The 20,836-nt window shown below is 34.8% G+C and overlaps 3 protein-coding genes across 3 annotated transcripts; all 3 read left to right on the top strand.

Annotated features, from left to right (window-relative positions):
- The first annotated feature begins 457 nt into the window (after positions 1-457).
- Positions 458-3,005, top strand: LOC145763340 (uncharacterized). Its single transcript, XM_082574772.1, has 2 exons — positions 458-551; positions 2,183-3,005. Exons 1-2 carry the CDS (start codon positions 458-460, stop codon positions 2,638-2,640), a joined length of 552 nt encoding a protein of 183 aa, XP_082430898.1. The 3' UTR covers positions 2,641-3,005.
- A 982-nt stretch (positions 3,006-3,987) lies between these two features.
- On the top strand, positions 3,988-10,347 carry LOC145740751 (E3 ubiquitin-protein ligase Midline-1-like). Its single transcript, XM_082558589.1, has 15 exons — positions 3,988-4,079; positions 4,257-5,016; positions 5,469-5,769; positions 5,833-5,952; positions 6,294-6,389; positions 7,525-7,632; positions 7,803-7,928; positions 8,192-8,214; positions 8,306-8,430; positions 9,042-9,208; positions 9,268-9,400; positions 9,506-9,669; positions 9,753-9,856; positions 10,012-10,091; positions 10,160-10,347. Exons 1-15 carry the CDS (start codon positions 4,058-4,060, stop codon positions 10,345-10,347), a joined length of 2,517 nt encoding a protein of 838 aa, XP_082414715.1. The 5' UTR covers positions 3,988-4,057.
- A 2,051-nt stretch (positions 10,348-12,398) lies between these two features.
- LOC145758879 (gastric inhibitory polypeptide receptor-like) lies at positions 12,399-20,586 on the top strand. Its single transcript, XM_082572569.1, has 15 exons — positions 12,399-14,320; positions 14,518-14,614; positions 15,186-15,284; positions 15,541-15,764; positions 15,893-15,996; positions 16,187-16,284; positions 16,475-16,617; positions 17,615-17,768; positions 17,875-17,941; positions 17,999-18,068; positions 18,127-18,233; positions 18,304-18,445; positions 18,583-18,624; positions 18,724-18,811; positions 19,898-20,586. The coding sequence occupies exons 1-15, from the start codon at positions 14,318-14,320 to the stop codon at positions 20,299-20,301; spliced, it is 1,842 nt and encodes a 613-aa protein (XP_082428695.1). The 5' UTR covers positions 12,399-14,317; the 3' UTR covers positions 20,302-20,586.
- The last annotated feature ends 250 nt before the right edge of the window (positions 20,587-20,836 follow it).

The raw sequence follows: 20,836 nt of genomic DNA on the forward strand, positions 1-20,836 counted from the left end.
ACTGCGCACCTCGTAAAAATAGCTCTGTTCTACCATCTAGCGGTTTAACAAAATATCGTTTTGTACAAATTAGTAGCAATTAAACAAAACGCGATTTCTAAAATTTGAAACTGGATTAAAAATTTTTTATCATACGTGGCCTGAAATGTTATAAAGAAATTATGGATACGTAATAATAACTAACTTGTATGACGTAAATAATAATTACTGTTATTACCGAGGAAGCCTATATTTTAAAGATATTGCGAGAATAAAATTAAAATTACCCTGAATTTAATTTATGGAATCTTCTCTGACATTCCAATATTTGCTAATTACCGAAAAACATGGAACTTGTTTGAACAGGAATGTTTGCTCAGCAATAAAACGACGACGCTGTGACATAATGTTTAGCCTCTAGCATGACAATTCGATTTTTCGCCAACTCGAAGTGTTAATAAATGGTGATTGTGACGTCATGGGTTGTTCGTCGTCATTACAAGTTAAAGGTGTTGATGACGTCACAGAGAGTGTTCCGAAAAAGAACAAGCCGCCTCCGCTAGTGATAGCTGGTAAGTTTTAATTAGTTTAATTAAGTTAGTTAAGAAATTAAATTTTTTTTAAACTTCAATTGATTTTTAAAATATTTTAACAAGATCTCGTCGTTTAAATTAACGTAAACCAGGAATTCAGTTTATTTCTTTATATTTAAGAATATTTAAATTTAAATCAGGTTTTTGATTTGTGAAAGACATTCAAATTTATCGAGTTAGCAGCCAATGTAAACTCAGAAAACGCGATGTATTTGTTGGTTGACAATATGCCATTGTTGTATAACAATGGGCAGTACTTTAAAATATACAAATTTGTTAACAAAGTTATTTTTATTGACAACATTGCTGCCAAAATGCGCTTTAAGATGTTAAATTAATAACAGATCGTTTCCATGGTTACAGAAATACGTCATAATTGTTAAATTGCAGTTAACAATAAGAACAAACAAAATGTTTAACTTGACAATGGGTTCATTCAGGTTATTGTTGCGCAAAACAATCAAACAACAATTGAATAAAATTTAAAACTTTAAGTTGAAAACAATTCAGGATTACAAGAGAGAAAATAATTATTGCGCCACCAAACGTTTTTTAAAATTAAAAATAGAAAAAATTAAAATCGAGCAGATATTAAACGGAGAGTAAATAAAACCTTGTGACAAATATTTTTATATTAAAAAAATAGAAAATGTGGAAACCGCCACTGCGGGCAGCGAAGAGCTAATTGACGTCACAATCAGACAAATATAATTTATGACCTTGGATTAATATTTAACCAATCGATCGCGTTAGTTTTTGTAGCGGAAGAATATCGTGACGTAGCGACCTTCTAGCGCAGCGAAATCTGTTCCGACGAAATTATTGTTTCCGTGAGTTATTTTTCTCACATTGTGACGTAATAGATTTCTATTGTCTCGCGCATAACTACTTGAAATGTCGAGAGTTCTGCATCGCGCTCGTAAGAGAAATATTTATAAACAAGCAATAGAAAAGCTTTGTGCAGGTTAACGATTCTAGGGCGAAGTACACAATCGAGATTATGACGTCACAATAAGAAAAAATGAGAAGTTAAATCCAAATCTTTTTGTGTGGTTGAGTTCTAAGTAGAACGATAAAAAAACTTGAAATAAAATTCGAAATAAAGAACTTTGTTTAATCAAGTGTGACGTCACAATCTCGATTTTCATGTATCTGTATGAACAATTACGGCAGGATCGCTTTAATTAGAGGTTTAGCGATTTAATTGCGGACGAACTAGTATGTTGTATCCTGTCTGGGTTAACAAGTTAAGTTTAAGGAGACTTTAATATATTTAACACTGAGAGGTTAGATATTGTGAAGAAATCAAGAAGTCAGTTTCGGTTGTTTGTAAAATATTTACAGATTTTGGTGTAAAAAGGAAACTATATTAAATCTTGCGTCGTAAAACAAAACTATTTTGTTGCGTCATAACAAAAAAATAACGTTAAATGTGACGTCACAACAAACAACAATGTTAAATGTAACGTCACAACAAACAGCAATGTTAAATGTAACGTCATATTAGGTGACAACGTTTACCATGACGTCATAATAGGTGACAACGTTTACTGTGACGACATTACAAGTAATAACGTTTATTGTGACGTCATAAACTGTTTTGTGTTTAGAAAATTTAGATTTTGTAACAAATTTCGAGGATAAAGTCAATATTGAGGATAAAGCGATGAACTCGAACCGAAGCGAGCCCGATGGCGCCACCTCGAGTGTGACGTCACGTGACGAACCACGTGACAACAACAAAGAGAACGGGGAAGACAATGACTTCTTCGACGCGTCGACAAACCCGATGTCACGTGAGAAAATCGCATCAACGAGACGCGACCACGTGACCAAGAAATCTTTAGACTTTGTTTACAAGAACAGTCTCTCGTCGTCACCTTCCCACATGGTGGGGTCGTTCGGGGCTTTCCCGTCGGGAACCCCCCGTTCCCTCAACAACCGACGACCCTCGGGTATTCCCCCACCAGCTAGGGAGCTCAAGGACACAGATTACATCTCCAAGTTCGCGGCCGGGAAGATCGGGAGACGACATTCCGACATGGCAGAAGAGGAAGAAGAAACGTGATTATGACGTCACTACTAACCATAAACCTTATATAATGACGTCACCAAGTGACGTTGGACCTCATTTTTTAACAAAGTGTCTTATGACGTCACTAATACAATAGCGTCACAATTGTCAAATTTTAAATTGTAGTATGACGTCACTATTATACTAACTTACAATATATAAGACTAATGACGTCACAATATAGTTTGTCAGTTGATCTGTGCTGCTTATTACGTCATAATTAATTACAATTAGATTTTTATTACGCAATGGTGTTTGTAAATAAGTTTTTATATTTTTGTTGCCAATATTTTTTTCGAATTTGTAAATATTATTTTTTTAATTGAAATTAATTAAAAGTGTTAATTACGAATTTTGTTCTTCGCTAAATAAACGCAACTTTAACAAATTTATTTTGTAAGCAAACATAGGCTTATGACGTCATAATTAGAAACAGGTGACGAGGTCTAATTTGTTTTGTAACAAATATTTAAGGTAAAAAGTTTAAATATTTTGATTAAATTCGGGAATGAAAACCTAATCCTTAACAGCAACAATTTCTAAGAAAACTTAAGCTTGTAACAGATTAAAAGCAATATACAATAAACAAGCAATCTTAAATATACAAGCTGTAACAATTCTGCATAATCCGAGGTCTTATGTTCAAGGCTTTATTGGATTTCGTCTTAAACCGGCGCCGTTCTGATTGTCTCATTTTTATTTGCTGTAAACACCAAGTTTAAATACCGAAAATACCAGCCGCTGGGTGGCGCAAAGGAGCCCTCTTTACGATACCTTGCTTATTGGTTAAATGCAACGTCATGGTCGTGATATAAAATGTTTCAAGATAATAAAATGTGTTTTTAAATTCAAACAAGATGGAAATATTTATTTAACCTGAAACAAACGTAAGATAAAAAACTCACCTAATTTTAAGAAATATTTTAAGTTTTAAAATATAGATTTTATGAAAATGGTCTCATAAGCAACAAAGTAATTTCAACTTTAATTTCTGAGTATTTATTTCGGGCGTTTAAGTGGCAAAGGTGTTCATGCCCAACCAAGCGAAACGTGGAAGAAAAAGGCAAATTTGTTTGTTCTTCTCTCCTAATTTCGACAGCTCGTGCCACAATTACCAGAAATATTTTTGTCGAACTTTGTTTTTGGGGAAATTAAAGTTGGAAAAATAACAGAAACTAAAACAAAATTATTTTAAAGTATTTGTAAATATAATTTTCAGTAGATATAAGGTGCTGATGTTTAGTTTTTGGTTAATAGTTAGGTTTGTTTAGTAACCTTTTAATTAAATTAGGAAGTTAGATTTGTTAGGAAAGGATTAAAATATTTTATCGTTTGTTTCATAGAAATTTATTTAAAAAACTTAAAAAAATTTAAAATTAATTTGAAACTGGATTAATTAAAGAAAACGCGGATGAATATGTACGGAAATTCAGGTTGGTTTCCTCTTGCGCAAATATACATTTTTCGCTTTTTTATGCGTCATAACCACCTTCCTTATTAAGTAAATGTTTTTCTTTGTTACGTCACTATTAGAACGCGATAAATTTAGAACTTGAACTTAAAAAATATATAAAAATTGTTTATGAATTAACATTTTGATTAATTTCCAGGAATGACGTCACATCACATGACGTCACACCACATGGGGGTCCACACTTTACCCACCAACCACCACTCACCCTATAACCCCCAACTTACAAGTTTATCCCTAAGAAAACAGTTCCCCCAGCAGTACATGGACGAGTACTACATGGACCAACATCGGAGATATGAGCGCATCGTCGAGGAGGGTTGCAACCTCGAATCCCCGCAGATCCAACGCCCGATGTCCCCGGTCTCCAGATTCATGAACTCTCCGAGTCCTCTTCCGAGGAGCATCAGTAGAGGAAGCAGCAACCAATCGGATGAAAGAGAAGGATTCTCCTCCGGGATCGGTTTGAGTGAGAGTAGTGGAAGTAGAAGAGCGAGTAGTTGTAGTTCCGGAAGTTCTAGAATTACTTTCCATTCAAATGTTTTAACACTCGAAGAACGAGTTGAAACGCCGCAACAATTAACCGTTCGTGACGTCACACAGCGATCGACGAAACAAAACGTCATAGAAGATGAGCTCACGTGTCCGGTTTGTCTTGACCTTTACCTTGACCCCGTTCTGCTTCCTTGCGCACATAATCTCTGCGCAGCCTGTGTCGAGCAAATTACGTCATCAAATCTTCGTCTTAACGTTCGAGAATTCCATTGTCCTACTTGTAGAGAAGTTGTTTCTTTGGGCAGCCTGCGAAGGAATATATCACTCCATAACATCGCGGAGGGATACAGAAGATCGACTATGACGTCACAGTGCGATCACGTAGACAGCGGCGAGGAATCTTGGTAAGTTTTTATCGAAATAGATTTGTATCTGGTTTCTGCGGCCATCGAGAACGGCGCCGATTTTGCTCAGGGCCCTGCAACTATGTCGAATGTTTATTGCCTCATAGTTGTCGCGTTGTTGCATTGTTTTCTTATTGTTACACAACAATATTGTTCAAATTGTTTGAAGTTTGTGATTTTCTGCTTATTACACGCGTCACTGGTTTAGTTTCTGGTTGGTTGAACTAAGTTTTTGGCTAGACGTTCTAATAACAACAACTCAGACAATAATTTCAACAACTTGAATTTGTGGAAAAATGTTTTTATTTTGGTTGAAAATTTTGTTGAATTTTTGTTAGTGTGATGCGAGGCGTTCAAGCGTGACGGCCAACATTGTTGTGGTTGCCATAGAAATCTTATAAAGTCACGCTTCATCGCACACGACCTAAATAAGGAATTTTTTATTTTTTCAGCACCTCCAACATTTCAGTCCGAAGTGATGACGTCAGAAACAGACGACGACTACGTCACAACGACGTGATTACCATACGAGAGGCAGTGTTGTGTCAGTATTGTGACGAAGCCGAGCCCCGTGACGCGGTGAAGACCTGTGTGACGTGTCGCGCTTATTATTGTGAACGATGTTTGAGGGTGACCCACCCGAGGAAGAAACCTTTCATCAACCACAAACTCATTCCGGCCACACCGGGGAGCGCCGGGACCCTGTCCTCGAACCCGAAGGCACCGGGAACCACGTGCGCCAACCATCCCAAGGTGAGTGACCAGTAGTTGATATTGTTGTTAACTTGAACTTAGATTAAACCGAGTTGTTTCCAGGATTGCGGCGACCTTTACTGCACCAATTGTGACGTAGTCTTGTGCAAGACTTGCAGCAACCAATCAGAACACGACAAACACAGAATCGAATCGATTCAGGACTGGATCCTCAAGAAAAAGGTAACCATAGAAACCATATTGACCCTAGCAACTATAATACCCATGGTTACCACATGGAAACTGTAGTGAGTGGTACCGGTTTGATAATTGATTGTTATCGACGCTTTTCACGCTTGATTGCGACATAATTACTGGTTTGTGACGTCATAATAAGCCTCAATAGGCATGTTGTAAGTAGGTTAGCGTGACAACCAAAGGTGTTTAAAATAATTCTAGAACATAAATTATTTATTCTGTGCAACATTGCTTCCCCTTGTAATTAGTTGAAGATTTGTTGATTAAATTCCGACATTTTACTTCGTGTCCTCGGGCTTTAACTTGTGACGTCACAATATTTTAAGGTGGAATTCGAAGACCACGTGACTAGCTTGAACAAACAAAAGAACGAACTACAACGAACTGCTGATCGTTTAGTTGAAGTCTGCAACGAAATAGAGGTATGTTTGTGACGTCATATTAAACATAAATTCCTTTGAATATTTGCTATTTTTGGCTCATTGTACGACAAGCGTGTCATTGTTACGTAAATGTCATTTTATTGTTCGCTCACAATTCCTAATTATTATCGTCGTTGTGTGAACACTTTCTCACAATTTACTTCAAAATAATCGATATTTGTTTTGATCGAGATTCGACTTCTACGTTGTTAATAAGTTTTATGTCGTAACAATGCCGCGCTTATGTTGTCATAACAACACTCGGTTTATTTCCAAAACAAAGCTTAATAAACGCCTTAAATAGTTGGCGCCAAACGACGGGTCAAAGTGAGGGTCAAAGTGAAGGTCAGAGGGTCAAATAATGTTGCTAATTAGCAACGCGATTGGTTTGTTTACCAAAGGTGCGGAAGAATATTAGGACCATAATAAGTAGTTCGGTGTAAAAGTTAATCTGATAATAACTTGAAGCTAAGCTTGTTGACTGCGCTCTTGAAATTACCCAAATTTGAGGCTAAATTTAGAGCGCGCTTTAAATCGATATTTAAAGAAACAACAACGGTTTAATCAGCTTAGTGCGCATGCGTAGTTTCCTGGAAATAAAGGCTTGTCATTGGTTAGTTTTGGCGCCAACGGTTTTATCGCAAGTTTCTTCCAAATGATTTAGAGATTAGGGTTTGCACCTGACTTATGTCACGTGTTTCACGCTTAACTGATAACAAGGTCACCTGATTTCACGGTTCCCTGATTTCATGGTCACGTGTTAACATGGTCATGGTCAATCAAAAATACTGGCCACCCACTAAAACAGGGAAAATCCCCAAAACGATCTTATTTTTGTTGACCCAGCGATCAGCAAACAACCTCCATGTTTGTTCACGCGTGCTTTCCATTGTTACGTCACAATTAACGCCATCCAATATTTGTTGTAACACAATTAATGCGAAGTCAGACAGATCTTTATCTTATCTCTCCATCTTTATGTCTCAACTTTTAATAGTTTCAAAACAAATTCAACTCGGCGGTTCTCGTGATCGACGTCTCTTTAAATGTGACGTCACAACCGTTATTATACCCAGACATAATAAAACTTTAGCTGTAATTGTAAATATATTAACTATGACGTCATAATTTACAGACAAGTACCAAAGCACAGGAAGCGAAGTTACAGAACGAATGTGACGTTTTAATTCGAATCATTCAAGAACGTCGCGACTCGATCGCGAATAAAATGAAACAATCACAGGTTAGTTTCTTCTATGACTCATAATTAAAACTCAGTGGACTGTGACGCGTTACCATGGTGATTCCTGGGTTCAATTACGACCAATAGGAACCCATTAAGCCACCTGGCTAACATTTTACCCATTTTATGTTTTGTTACGTCACAATTAACAACAATGCATAATTGTTCAGGCGACGAAACTTCGAAAGTTGTCGCAACAATCTTCCCAGGTCGAGGATTGTGTTAAATTATTCGAAGTCGCGATCGCGAGAAGCAAGGACACGTCACAAGAGAACAATTTGGATTGTTTCGTCAAGGTAAACAATCCCGAGTTTTAAATTTATTTTCATTGTTTTAAATTTATTTTCATTGTTTTAAATTTATTTTCATTGTTTTAAATTTATTTTCATTGTTTAAAATTTATTTTCATTGTTTAAAATTTATTTTCATTGTTTAAAATTTATTTTCATTGTTTTAAAATTTATTTTCATTGTTTAAAATTTATTTTCATTGTTTAAAATTTATTTTCATTGTTTTAAATTTATTTTCATTGTTTTAAATTTATTTTCATTGTTTTTAGAGTTCGAAGACAGCAACAGAACAGTAAGTCAACTTGGTTTTAAACTTGGTTTAATAATTCGACTATTTCCTTTAATTAATTTTAATTAACTTTTAACTAATTAACTTTTTCCAGAATTGATTACGCTTACTCGGAATCGAACCGCGTTGGAGTGAAATCACGTGACCTTGATACATCCGGTTTCTTTCTCGATTTCGCTGAAGAGAGAATCGTTCTAGAACGTCTCGATATCCTTGAAGGTAAAGTGCTTATGACGTCACAGTTGTTTATATTTCTTTTCGGTGTCTATTTACGAAATCTTGCCGGTAACGCGATCCATTATTATTTCTTATTGTGACGTCACTAACGTCAACGTTGCACCAACAAACAAGCAAAACAATCACATTTTTGTGACGTAACAATTGCTGTTATTGATACAACAAATATTGTTGTTTTAGACAAACGGAAACGTTTTGTCAAATAACGATTGTGACGTATACGCATGACGTCAAACCTTGATTTAAAATTAAATTTATCATAAATCGCGATAATGTTCAACTTTTAAACTTAACCCAATAATTAATTAAAGTTCTCACGCTGGGACATGTAATTATATATGATGTCTATGTCGGACTGAGTAGGTGTGAATATAATCTTGGCTGTGAATTGGTTTTCATTTACCACTTCCCCATACAACCCTTTGCCACCGAAGTGTGTTGCTTAGCGCATGTAACAGGTGGGTAAAGGGTTGGCAGCTGTTTATATTGGACGCCAACTTGTTTTGTGTCTCAACTTCCTTTGCTTTGTCCGACTTCTTTTCAATTGAAGTGACCGAAGCGAGTTGATATTAACATTGTGATGTCATTTTTAGCTCCGTCGCAACCTCGCGTGTGTGAAGAGCTCTGCACCCAGTCGCATGACAACATCACCGTCCAATGGCGATCGCCTGACTTACGTCATATCGACTCTTACGAACTTCAGTATGCGGTGGACAACAACGACGTGACGTCATCAGCAGTAAAGTCCGAGGAATGGATGGTAAGTTGTGACGTCATTGTAACAACCTTAACATATTCTAACCTGTTATGACGTCACAGATAGTGCCAAATATAAAGGAATGTCACTACACGGTGCATGGGTTGCAGACGGGGACTCGCTACGTGTTCTCGATCAAGGCCAGCAACAAAGCTGGGACAAGTAGAAGCGAATGTGTTAGCATCAAAACACTCGGTACGTCATCAATTCATTGTTACGTCATCATTGTTCTATATTGCTACATGTTATAGGCTAGGTCTCACTTATTGCCCTGTATTTATAACAAGACTTTATCTTCAGGAATTCCCTTCTCGTTCGACTCCCATTTCATGCACAAGAAGTTGAGGCTTGCCAACCACGGGTACACTGTCGCTCGGGAGGAATCGAACCGCAAGACTAAGGATCTCAGTTTGTACGGAGTCACCGGGAACGTCGTGATCGAGAGCGGAAGACATTACTGGGAGGTAAGGACCTTTGATGTCTCTGTGTTTAAGTTAATGGGGGTCCAACCCCTGCTCTTTGTAATTACACAACATTTTTTGTTAAGGTTGTTGTCTGCCAAAGTACGTCATTCAGTTTGGGCGTGACGTATGCAAACGTCCCCAAGTACGAATGGAACGGAAAGAACACGATGTCGTGGTGCATCTGCAGGTGAGAGTTAACCTCTTATGTTTAGGTGTAATGGCTGTAAAGCTTCCTGTTTAAAAGCTGTAAGCTTAAAATAAAGCTCATATTTGAATGTTCAGATATTTTTGGGTTAAATCCCCACATTTAAAACTTTATCAGCTTTAAACTTGAACTTTTAGATCCAACCAGGATTGGTGGGTGCGCCATGCTGGGAAGGAAATCCCACTTAACATGGATTCATTATTTCCAAAGAAAATTGGTGAGTTTCTAACCTAATAATCAGTTAATTGTTTAACGGAGTGACGTCATGTTTTGTTTATGACGTAGGTGTTATGCTGGACTACGACTGCGGGTCCATCTCGTTTTTCGACGGCGCAAGTGGGCGCCATATCCACTCCTTCCTGGTTGGTGGATTCCTTAAACCTCTGAAGCCTTCGTTCACACTTGGAACAAAATCGTTGACCATCAACACTGGGATCACAATCCCCGATCATCTGCAGTACGGGGATATTTAAACCATGGGGCTATAATGGGACATTTTAAGGGGTTATATTTAAACCATGGGGCTATGATGGGACATTTTAGGGGGTTATATTTAAACCATGGGACTATGATGGGACATTTTAGGGGGTTATATTTAAACCATGGGGCTATGATGGGACATTTTAAGGGGTTATATTTAAACCATGGGGCTATGATGGGACATTTTAGGGGGTTATATTTAAACCATGGGGCTATGATGAGACATTTTAGGGGGTTATATTTAAATCATGGGGCTATGATGGGACATTTTAGGGGGTTATATTTAAACCATGGGGCTATGATGGGACATTTTAAGGGGTTATATTTAAACCATGGGGCTATGATGGGACATTTTAAGGGGTTATATTTAAACTATGGGGCTATGATGGGACATTTTAAGGGGTTATATTTAAACCATGGGGCTATGATGGGACATTTTAAGGGGTTATATTTAAACCATGGGGCTATGATGGGACATTTTAGGGGGTTATATTTAAACCATGGGGCTATGATGGGACATTTTAAGGGGTTATATTTAAACAATGAAACACTTTCATTGGAGCAAGTATTTAAATGTTGGGCCAATACCTTTCTGATGGAACGCTTTATTTAAATCATAATATTTAACTAGTTTTTCACTTTATTAGTGCTAATATTCGTGGTGGAACCAATATAAGTTCCATCTTCATTGTAAAACATTTCATTAATACATCGGGATGTTGGTGGGGACTTGCAATATTAATATTTGTAAACCTTGTAGTTGGTGAAACATGCGACCCTTATGTGAGATTTAATCGCTTGTAGTTCATTGTGCATGTAATAGTTCGACCTGGTGTCGTCTGAAGACGTCACTATAACATAGGTTGGTGGAACCTTCTCCTATCAAGGATTAAAAGCAAAGTAGAAAATTTTGGTGTTCCGTGATTTGTACAAAATTTGTAAATATTTATTTCCGTTAGTAAGCTGGCCTTGCGACGGCTGGTTCCAATTACTTTATGACGTCATAATGTGCTTATTATTCGCTTGTGAAATAAATTGCCGGGTGCAAACGTTGTATTAATAAATCTAATATATATTGGGTCTATGATGTAAGAAAGGAGATTACGTGACGTCAATAAAGCTTATTATTAGATTTCAATTAGTTCCCTTATGAGAAGGTGAGGTAATTTATTCGAAACAGAAAATCAATGAAAAATTAAACCTGTTTCCAATTTTTGTTTTAATTTTGATGAATAATTTAATCAATAAAAACAAGAGAAAACAAAATTGAAAATTTAAAGGTTTTATTTTCACGAAAAATAAAATTAAATAAATTTAAAAAAAATGGTTTTAAAATAAAAAAATAATTTGGTCTTCAAAATTTAGTAAATTTTAATCAATTATCACTTAAAGTGTTTGATATTTGTCAAGTAATTGCCCCGTTAGTGGGAAGCAGAGGGTTCCAGCAAGTCAGAGATAATAAAATATTTGTTAAAGGGGACGATAAGCCCAATTTAGTTAAAAGGCAAATAGGTTTAATACAGTTGCTGTCAATACCAGAAAAATAAAAAAAGATTTGAAGCCAGGGAAAATGTTAAAAGGTTCAGAATGAGGCAGATAGACGATTTCAATAAATATATTGTATGTGAATTCCCTAAACAACATATCGTGTTACCCAATACTAATTGTTGTAGTTTATGACGTCATAAGAAAACTGATTGTGGAAATGGATTACGTCAAATTGTAGGACTAGTATTTCAATCAACAGCCAGGTAGAAATAATAAAAATTGCTCGAGAAAGAATTTAGATATTAAAACCAGTTGTTAAATATGAACCAGTATTTGTTCAACCGTTTCGCGCTTAATAAAGTGACCTTGACATTGTTTTTCTACTGTTACGTCAACAATGTGTTTTAAGCTCTGTCGTTTGTTTCACCAGGAAAACATTTAAGTGTTTGAAAGTGCAGCATCGTTTGTTATTTTAACAATGTAACAATGGTTGTCTGTCAGTGGAGTGTGACGTAACAAACTAATAACAAAATGTTGATCTTCAAAGGTTAAAATAATTTGCTAGAGAATTAAAAATGCGACGTCATAATAGAATGTGATAATATATTGTTCTAGAATCTCTAACCTGGAGTTTTTTCGCTAAATTTAGACAAACATTCCAGAAATAAATCATCGACTAACTGTGACGTCACTATGTAACTTTTGTTATTTTTTGATATTTTTTATCGATTTGTGATGTCATAATTCAACCTTGATTTTGATGTTTGTTAATTTAATAATGGTTTGTCATAATTCCCGCCTAATTTAATGTCTTTGTTACGTAACAGAGAGCTTTTAATGGAGAAATATTTATTATTTATGAGCTCACAATGTTTTAACTCTTTCATCGAAAAAAGGTCGCGACAACAAACGAAATCGCGTGTTAAGTGTCCGTTGTCATGACAACCAACATTTTGATCCGCAAGAGTTATCCTAATTATCCAAAGTTACTTTCGTATCAAACACGCAATGTTACGTCATAATAGGAACCACCTACGTTGATAATGCTAAGGGATTTAACGGCGGATGAATATATCGATTGCATAAAATCTGTTAGAACATATTAAAAGAAAATAAATCCCTAATAATATTTAACTATGAAAACATGAAACCACGTGACCTTGGAAGATTAACTTTTGATCTAAAAATAGAAAACAATGTCGTTCAAGGTGAATAGAGCGTAACATCGAGGATCACCATATTTCGAGCACGAGGCGTGAGAAGCGTAACAATTCTCGAACATTATAATTTTATTCTAAAAATAGAATCGACTTTCAATTTATATTCGACCTTTATTCTTATGGCAGCTGCGGTTGCGAGGCAACATTTCAATTTCCATGAATTAAAAAAAAACATTTTTGAAGGAAAAAACATTCTAGAAGGACATTTAAAAATAATTTTGGGAACCATTTGACAGAGAACAAGAATTATTTAAACTAAAAGTTATTTAAATTGTTTCGGCCCCCAAGTTTTCGACTCCATTTCGTCCCAATTATTTGATTGCTCACGGTTTGGGGACATGGGAAATATGGAAAGGGGGTAATTTGGGGTAAATTGCAGGGTACGCGGTTCAAAGGATTATTCAATTAACTTGTTACGCAACAATGAAGACAATGTAAAAAAAGAAAAGTCGTCGAAATGAAATTATTTCGTGTTTTAGAGTTTTAATGGAATTTAAATAGATTGCGTTAATTTGGTTTAAATTTAATTATTTGCTAACAGCTTTAATGGAAATTTACTGACAGCATTTATTTATAGAAGCCGCGATATATAATAGGTTAAGCTTATAAGGTTATTTAGTAAAAATATCAATTCCAGAGTCGATTATGATCAAGTGCCACTTTAATTGACCGAAATATAAATTGTGACGTAACAGTGAATATAGTAGTGGTAACAATTGCAATTGTTTTACCGAATTTCTTTCACAATTTGTCTAAAACCCTGTTAAGTTGAAAATCTTAATTTAGCGTAACCATTGTTTTACATTATTTCTTATGACGTCACAAAGGCATTTGTGTGGGGCAAATATTAACATTGTTAAATTCGAAAGTTGGGCAATTTTGCAGAAAGAGATAAAATCTAGAATCAGATAAAAATTTTCTCAAAACTTTGAAGTTCTAGAATTATTAAAACGAAGAAATTGTGAATTGTTTATTGTTATTAAACAAAACCGATCTCGAATCGAAATTAATTTTATTTATTTTAAAATTGACGTTTTAAACATTTTAAATGATTTTAAGGAAACTCGTGGTCGTTACAGCGCTCGTCGATGCGGAAAGTTATTTATCTTCATTTTTTGCCCTTTTTAAATATTTTTAGATTTTTTCTGTAAATATTTACGAGATTAGCCCCGTAATTGTTTTTAAAATTTGCAGAATTTTAGGGGTGAATTTTAGGGAACAATTGATCGATCACCCAGCCACCCACTTCGTCAAAATGGTATGTTGTGACGTCACAAAATATCTTATTGTTCTTTTTTATTAATCTAAGGTTTTTAATAGAAATTATTTTTAACCATAAGTTTTGATTGACGACCTTTGTTTACCTTTAAATAAATTACTTATGACGTAACAATAAAACTTTGTTTCAAGTAAGAAGCTTTTTAGATGTTCAAGAAATTAAATTAAAATTTTTAGTTTAGTGCCGTCGCTGTAGAGAAACTTATGTGCGAGATTTTAGACGACTCCATCGCTTGCTTTGATGACGTCACAACGACTACGTCATCAAGTCTTGGTGAGTTTAAAGTTCTGGTAATAATTAATCATTATGAGCAAATAATTCGCCGAAATTCGTATTTGTTTAAAGCGTTCTAGTATAGGTTAAACTTAGTTGCCACGGTAACAATAATATTGCGCGGACTTTATTAAAAGGAAATTATTGATTATTTTCATCAAACCTAATATTATCTCGCTCTTCAATTCATCATTAATCTCCTACTGGGTCGCAACAATAAAGTCACAATAATGTCTCTGTGACGTCACATGGGGATTAAATAACACATATATACCCTAAAGTCATGAAATATTTTGTTTAAATTGAAATTTTAATGAAAATATTTGGTTTATTAAAATCTGATCAACATTTATTGTTTTGTCACAATTGAGAAATGGTCAGTTATTATGACGTCACAATTAAGTTTGTTGTTACATAAGGCGTTGTTGTTTGTCCGCAGTTTACTCTTTAACTTCCAACAAACAATATTTTAGTTTATTCTAAACAACGATCAAACCCATAAAAACGTTCTTCGTCGTTATAAGGTTAAGTAGATCCGATCCAAATTAAGTTTCAAAAATATTTTTCCAAGATTATTGTTCCCCCATCTGGGTTTCGGGAACTTGCTGGCCCAAGACGAACCTCAACGAAACAGCTCACGTGACCTGCACGCACACCAACGTGAACCCAGGTTAAAAGTGAAATTTTAATTAATTTTCCCATAATCAATAATTTGTTTCAATTAAATAAATTAAGCCGCTTTGCCAAAATATTAATTAATCCTAAAATAAGGAATGATTAAAACAAAATTACAAACTATTGGAAAAAGATTCTTTTTTAATTGTTAAAATAATGAAAAATTGTTTAAATGTGATAATATTTTAATTGTTTTCAACAATGGAAATGACAATGGGTTGTAACAATGGTAATAACAATGGTTATTGTAGAAGGAATAGAGTCCACGATGGATTGTTCAAGCGAACTTCAAGATTGGAATATGACGTCATCAGATGGCTATTGTTTACATCGTCTCGCTTCATTGATTTCAGGTGACGAGAAGTTCGGTGATTACATCGACCCGACAGCGACATCATTGTCCTTTTACAGTGGACATTATGACGACACAGAATACGACTTCGAGCAGGAGTTTGAGGCAAAGTACGGGGCCGACGTAAGAAGTTAATGATTAATTTTTTAATTGATTTCGAAGATTTATTGTCCAAGTAATTAATTACCTAATGAATAATTAAACAAACTTCGACAAAATCAATCCCATAAATTGTTGGCTAATATTTCTAGAACGAAAGGAAATTGTATTCGACTCTGCAAAGTCTGGTCACGGTCGGGCACGCGTTGTCCTTAACTGCTTTGATCATCGCTCTATGCTTGCTATGTTTTCTAAGGTTGTTAAATCTGCTTTTATTACAACCATAAAAGTTTAATGTTTAACTATATTCATCCAGTGCTAATTTTAACCTTTTGGCTAAAGAGTTTACTTTGTTTACTTAGTAGAGCCTTCTGATCTGTGTTGTAACAATGAAAACAATAAACATCAAAACCCATTTTTATTGTGACGTCACACATTGTTTTTAGACGTCTCCATTGTACTAGAATATTCATCCACATGAATTTGATGGCAGCATTTATGTTTCGCGGAATATTATGGATTTTACACATGACTGCGTTTTTAGGTAAAAGCATATTTGTGTTTATGACATCACAAGATCGTGCTATGACAACAATTAATGATAATTTTATAAATCTATTCTAGATTTGGCAGTTTTCTTCCAATTTTTTACCAATTTTTGGCAACCAAGCCCCCCCCCTCTAAACTTGTTTTTTAGTTAATGTTCAGTTGTGATAATTAAAACTTTAATTTAGAGCCAGATTCGGCCGAAATTAGCGCCGAGAATACATCGGTGGAGCTTGTCAATCTCGTGTTCGGGGAATATAGGAGAAGTGACGTCACAGAGCTGCAGCGTTACAAGAATTTATATTGTTCCACAACTAATAACGAAAATTATGTGAGTATTGTTTGCTCATAATATTAATTGTTTACCCATTGTCAATTGGTTCCATTATTGCGTGACAATGTACATTGTTTTAGCTCCGTTCCTATTTTAAACTAAGATAAGCAAAGTAAATATTTTGAAGTTGAAATTTGTTGCCGTTTTTAGCTTTTTGTTTGAACTTCGAACATTTTGCAAAAATCTGCAAATATTTGATTTTATTTCCAACCAAAGTTTTAAATTTAAAAACCGGTCCTAGTTTAAAACATTCAATACTTAGCTGGGTAACATTTACCATTTATTTTATTTTAATTAAAACTGGGGTAAAATGTTATATTAAAACTTAATCACGACCCACTTACAGGAAAACTTTGTTAGTTTAACGGTTTGAAGCAATATTTGCGGGGTGCCAACCATATTTAACCAATATTTACCATTACAGAAATGGCGTAGACCATATTTACCCAATATTTACCCCCACGAACATTCTACAGACCATATTTAACCAATACTTACAATCACAGAAATAGTGTGAACCATATTTAACCAAGATTTACCATTACAGGCTTGGTGTAGACTATATTTAACCAATATTACCATTGCAGGCTTGGTGTAGACCATATTTAACCAATATTTACCCTTACAAACATTCTACAAACCACATTTAACCAATATTTACCACTACAGGCATGGTGTATACCATATTTAACCAATTTTACCATTACAGGCATAGTGTAGACCATATTTAACCAATATTTACCCTCACAAACATTTTACAAACCATATTTACCCAAGATTTACCCTCAAAGACATGGTGTTGACCAAATTTAACCAATTTTACCATTACAGGCATAGTGTAGACCATATTTAACCAATATTTACCCTCACAAACATTTTACAAACCATATTTACCCAAGATTTACCCTCAAAGACATGGTGTTGACCAAATTTAACCAATATTTGCCATTACAGGCATGGTGCAGACTTTATTTAACCAATATTACCATTACAGGCATGGTGCAGACTTTATTACGTGTTCCTTAACTACACAGTTACTGCGAGTTATTACTGGCTGCTGGTTGAGGGACTTTACCTAACTCTCCTACTTCGAGCTGTCGTGTTCTCTAACTGGAAGTATATGCGAGCTTTCCTCGTGTTGGGGTGGGGTGAGTGTGACGTCATTTTTAAATTTGTGACGTCATATGTGTTTAGTATATAATGTTTAATGACGTCATAATGTTATGTTTAATATTATTGATCTCATACTTTTAGCTTGTCCATGGGTTTCTGTGGTTGGCTGGGTTTTCTTGGAAGTTTACGATCAAGGCGACAAGAAAGGGTAAGTTATGACGTCACAAGCACTTTTTATGACATCGAATAACGTCATTATGTTTAGATGTTGGTTTGAAGACAAAAAGAACTCTCATTGGTTGATCATCAAAGTTCCAATCTTGATTTCATTAATTGTGAGTGGCTTAATTGTTTAATTAGTAATAAAGTAATTAATGTTGCTAATTATTTCAGATAAACTTCGGTATTTTTATAATGGTGGTCAAGGTCGTTGGGTCAAAACTGAGAGTGTCTCGGCGACGCCAACTTGCGGACGATCACAGAGAAGATTATAAATGGAGGTTAGTGACCCCACAAACATAATCACCCACCCCAATATAAGCCCCCTATTTAACCCCAATACTTCCCCAGGTTGACAAAGTCGACGCTGGCGTTGATCCCCTTGTTAGGGATCCAATATATCGTGACCGGATTTCTCGACGAACGAGGTTTCAAGAACCCGACCGCGACCTTCGTTAAACAAGCTTTTGAGGTCTCTTTCGTATCAATACAGGTTTGTGACGTCATAGTTCTAATACGAGCAGCTTATTTACGTCATAGTTTAGCATATTTCTTTTTATTTGTACCCATCATTGTTACACTTTTATTACGTCACAGTACAAAACCTAAAATAATTTGTTTTTATTTCAGGGACTTCTCGTCGCGTTTATTTATTGCTTTTTCAATGGAGAGGTTAGTTATTACGTCACAAAGTTATTACAATAAGCACGTCATAGTTTATATTTAATTACGTCATACCCTAATATATATATATATTATGACGTCACACAGGTTCAAGAGGAGTGCGTAAAAACTTGGAAGCGTTGGAAAAATTCGTGGGATTTCGAGAGAGAAAGTGAATACAGAAGCCACAGAAAAGGTGACCTAACATGTAAAGTATGACGTCACTAACATGTATAATATGACGTCACTAACATGTATAATATGACGTCACTAACATGTATAATATGACCTCACTAACATGTATAATATAACGTCACTAACATGTATAACATGACGTTACTAACATGTATAATATAACGTCACTAACATGTATAATATGACGTCACTAACATGTATAATATGACCTCACTAACATGTATAATATGACGTCACTAACATGTATAATATGACCTCACTAACATGTATAATATAACGTCACTAACATGTATAACATGACGTTACTAACATGTATAATATAACGTCACTAACATGTATAATATGACGTCACTAACATGTATAATATGACCTCACTAACATGTATAATATAACGTCACTAACATGTATAATATAACGTCACTAACATGTATAATATAACGTCACTAACATGTATAATATGACGTCACTAACATGTATAATATGACGTCATTAACATGTATAATATAACGTCACTAACATGTATATTATGACGTCACTAACATGTATAATATAACGTCACTAACATGTATAATATGACGTCTTTAACATGTATAATATGACGTCTTTAACATGTATAATATGACGTCACTAACATGTATAATATGACGTCACTAACATGTATAATATGACGTCACTAACATGTAAAGTATGACGTCACTAACATGTATAATATAACGTCACTAACATGTATAATATAACGTCACTAACATGTATAATATGACGTCACTAACATGTAAAGTATGACGTCACTAACATGTATAATATGACGTCATTAACATGTATAATATAACGTCACTAACATGTATATTATGACGTCACTAACATGTATAATATAACGTCACTAACATGTATAATATGACGTCTTTAACATGTATAATATGACGTCTTTAACATGTATAATATGACGTCACTAACATGTATAATATGACGTCACTAACATGTATAATATGGCGTCATTAACATTTATAGTGTAACGTCATTAACCTTATAGTATATCCCTTGATACAAATTTTATTTTAAAAGCCAACTCCTGTTATTTAAAATTTAGGCTCAGTGACGTCAGGGGGTCGTAAAACGTCAGCAACAACCATGCCAACAAACGGGGCAAGTGAGATCACAGACGTCCCAAATTGTCAATATGTAATTCCTAAACCTTTAAAGCCAATCTCCGAAGGAGATGAAACACTCGAAATGACTCCGAACGGAAATCACAAACCGTCAGATGGCGCACAAAATCAGGAAACCACGCTTTATAAACCGTACTACGTCAGAAGGGAACGCCCCTCTATTAATAGCGAAAATGACGTTTTTTCAGCCCCATTATTGTGTCATAATAAAAACAATAATATTGGCAAACACCAATGGAACAGTTGTTTTCCCAATAAACAAAGAAATGACGTCATAAATAAAGAACAAACGGAGTTTCGTAATCTTAAAACAACAATTGTTTAAAATTTTACCAAAATGCCATTTTGTCATCTGTATATTTGTCGTGCACGAGTGTTTATGTGAGGTCATAAGTCACCTGTTCATGATGTAATAGTTGCACTAATAAGTTAACAATCATTTCTGTAATGTTAAATATTCTTCACTGTGTCCGTAAAATAAATTTTATTAATTTCAAATTTGTTGAAAAAAAGTTGAAATATTTAAAGTGAATATTTATTGATTTTGCTGGTTCTGGTGGAGTGGTCACCAAGGTCGTGGTCGTCATGCACGAATGAACATTAGAGTCAAGGTCACCAAAATATTGACGTCACAATTGAATTTTCTAAAACAACGAAAAGTTGGTTAACACAAATAGAATTTTAAACTCACCTTTTTGTTGTAAATCTTTCTTAAGAGCGAATCAAAAATAAATCTTCCAACTTTTGAAATTGATGAAAACTTAAAAGTTTAAAGTTTTGCAATTTTAGACGACGAAAATAATTAAGTTTTATCTGCCAGCAAATAATGGTGTAATTTTAAACTATAGTTAAAAAATAAG

This window comes from Corella eumyota, chromosome 1 (genome assembly GCF_963082875.1).
Source record: "Corella eumyota chromosome 1, kaCorEumy4.1, whole genome shotgun sequence".
Lineage (NCBI taxonomy): Eukaryota > Metazoa > Chordata > Ascidiacea > Phlebobranchia > Corellidae > Corella > Corella eumyota.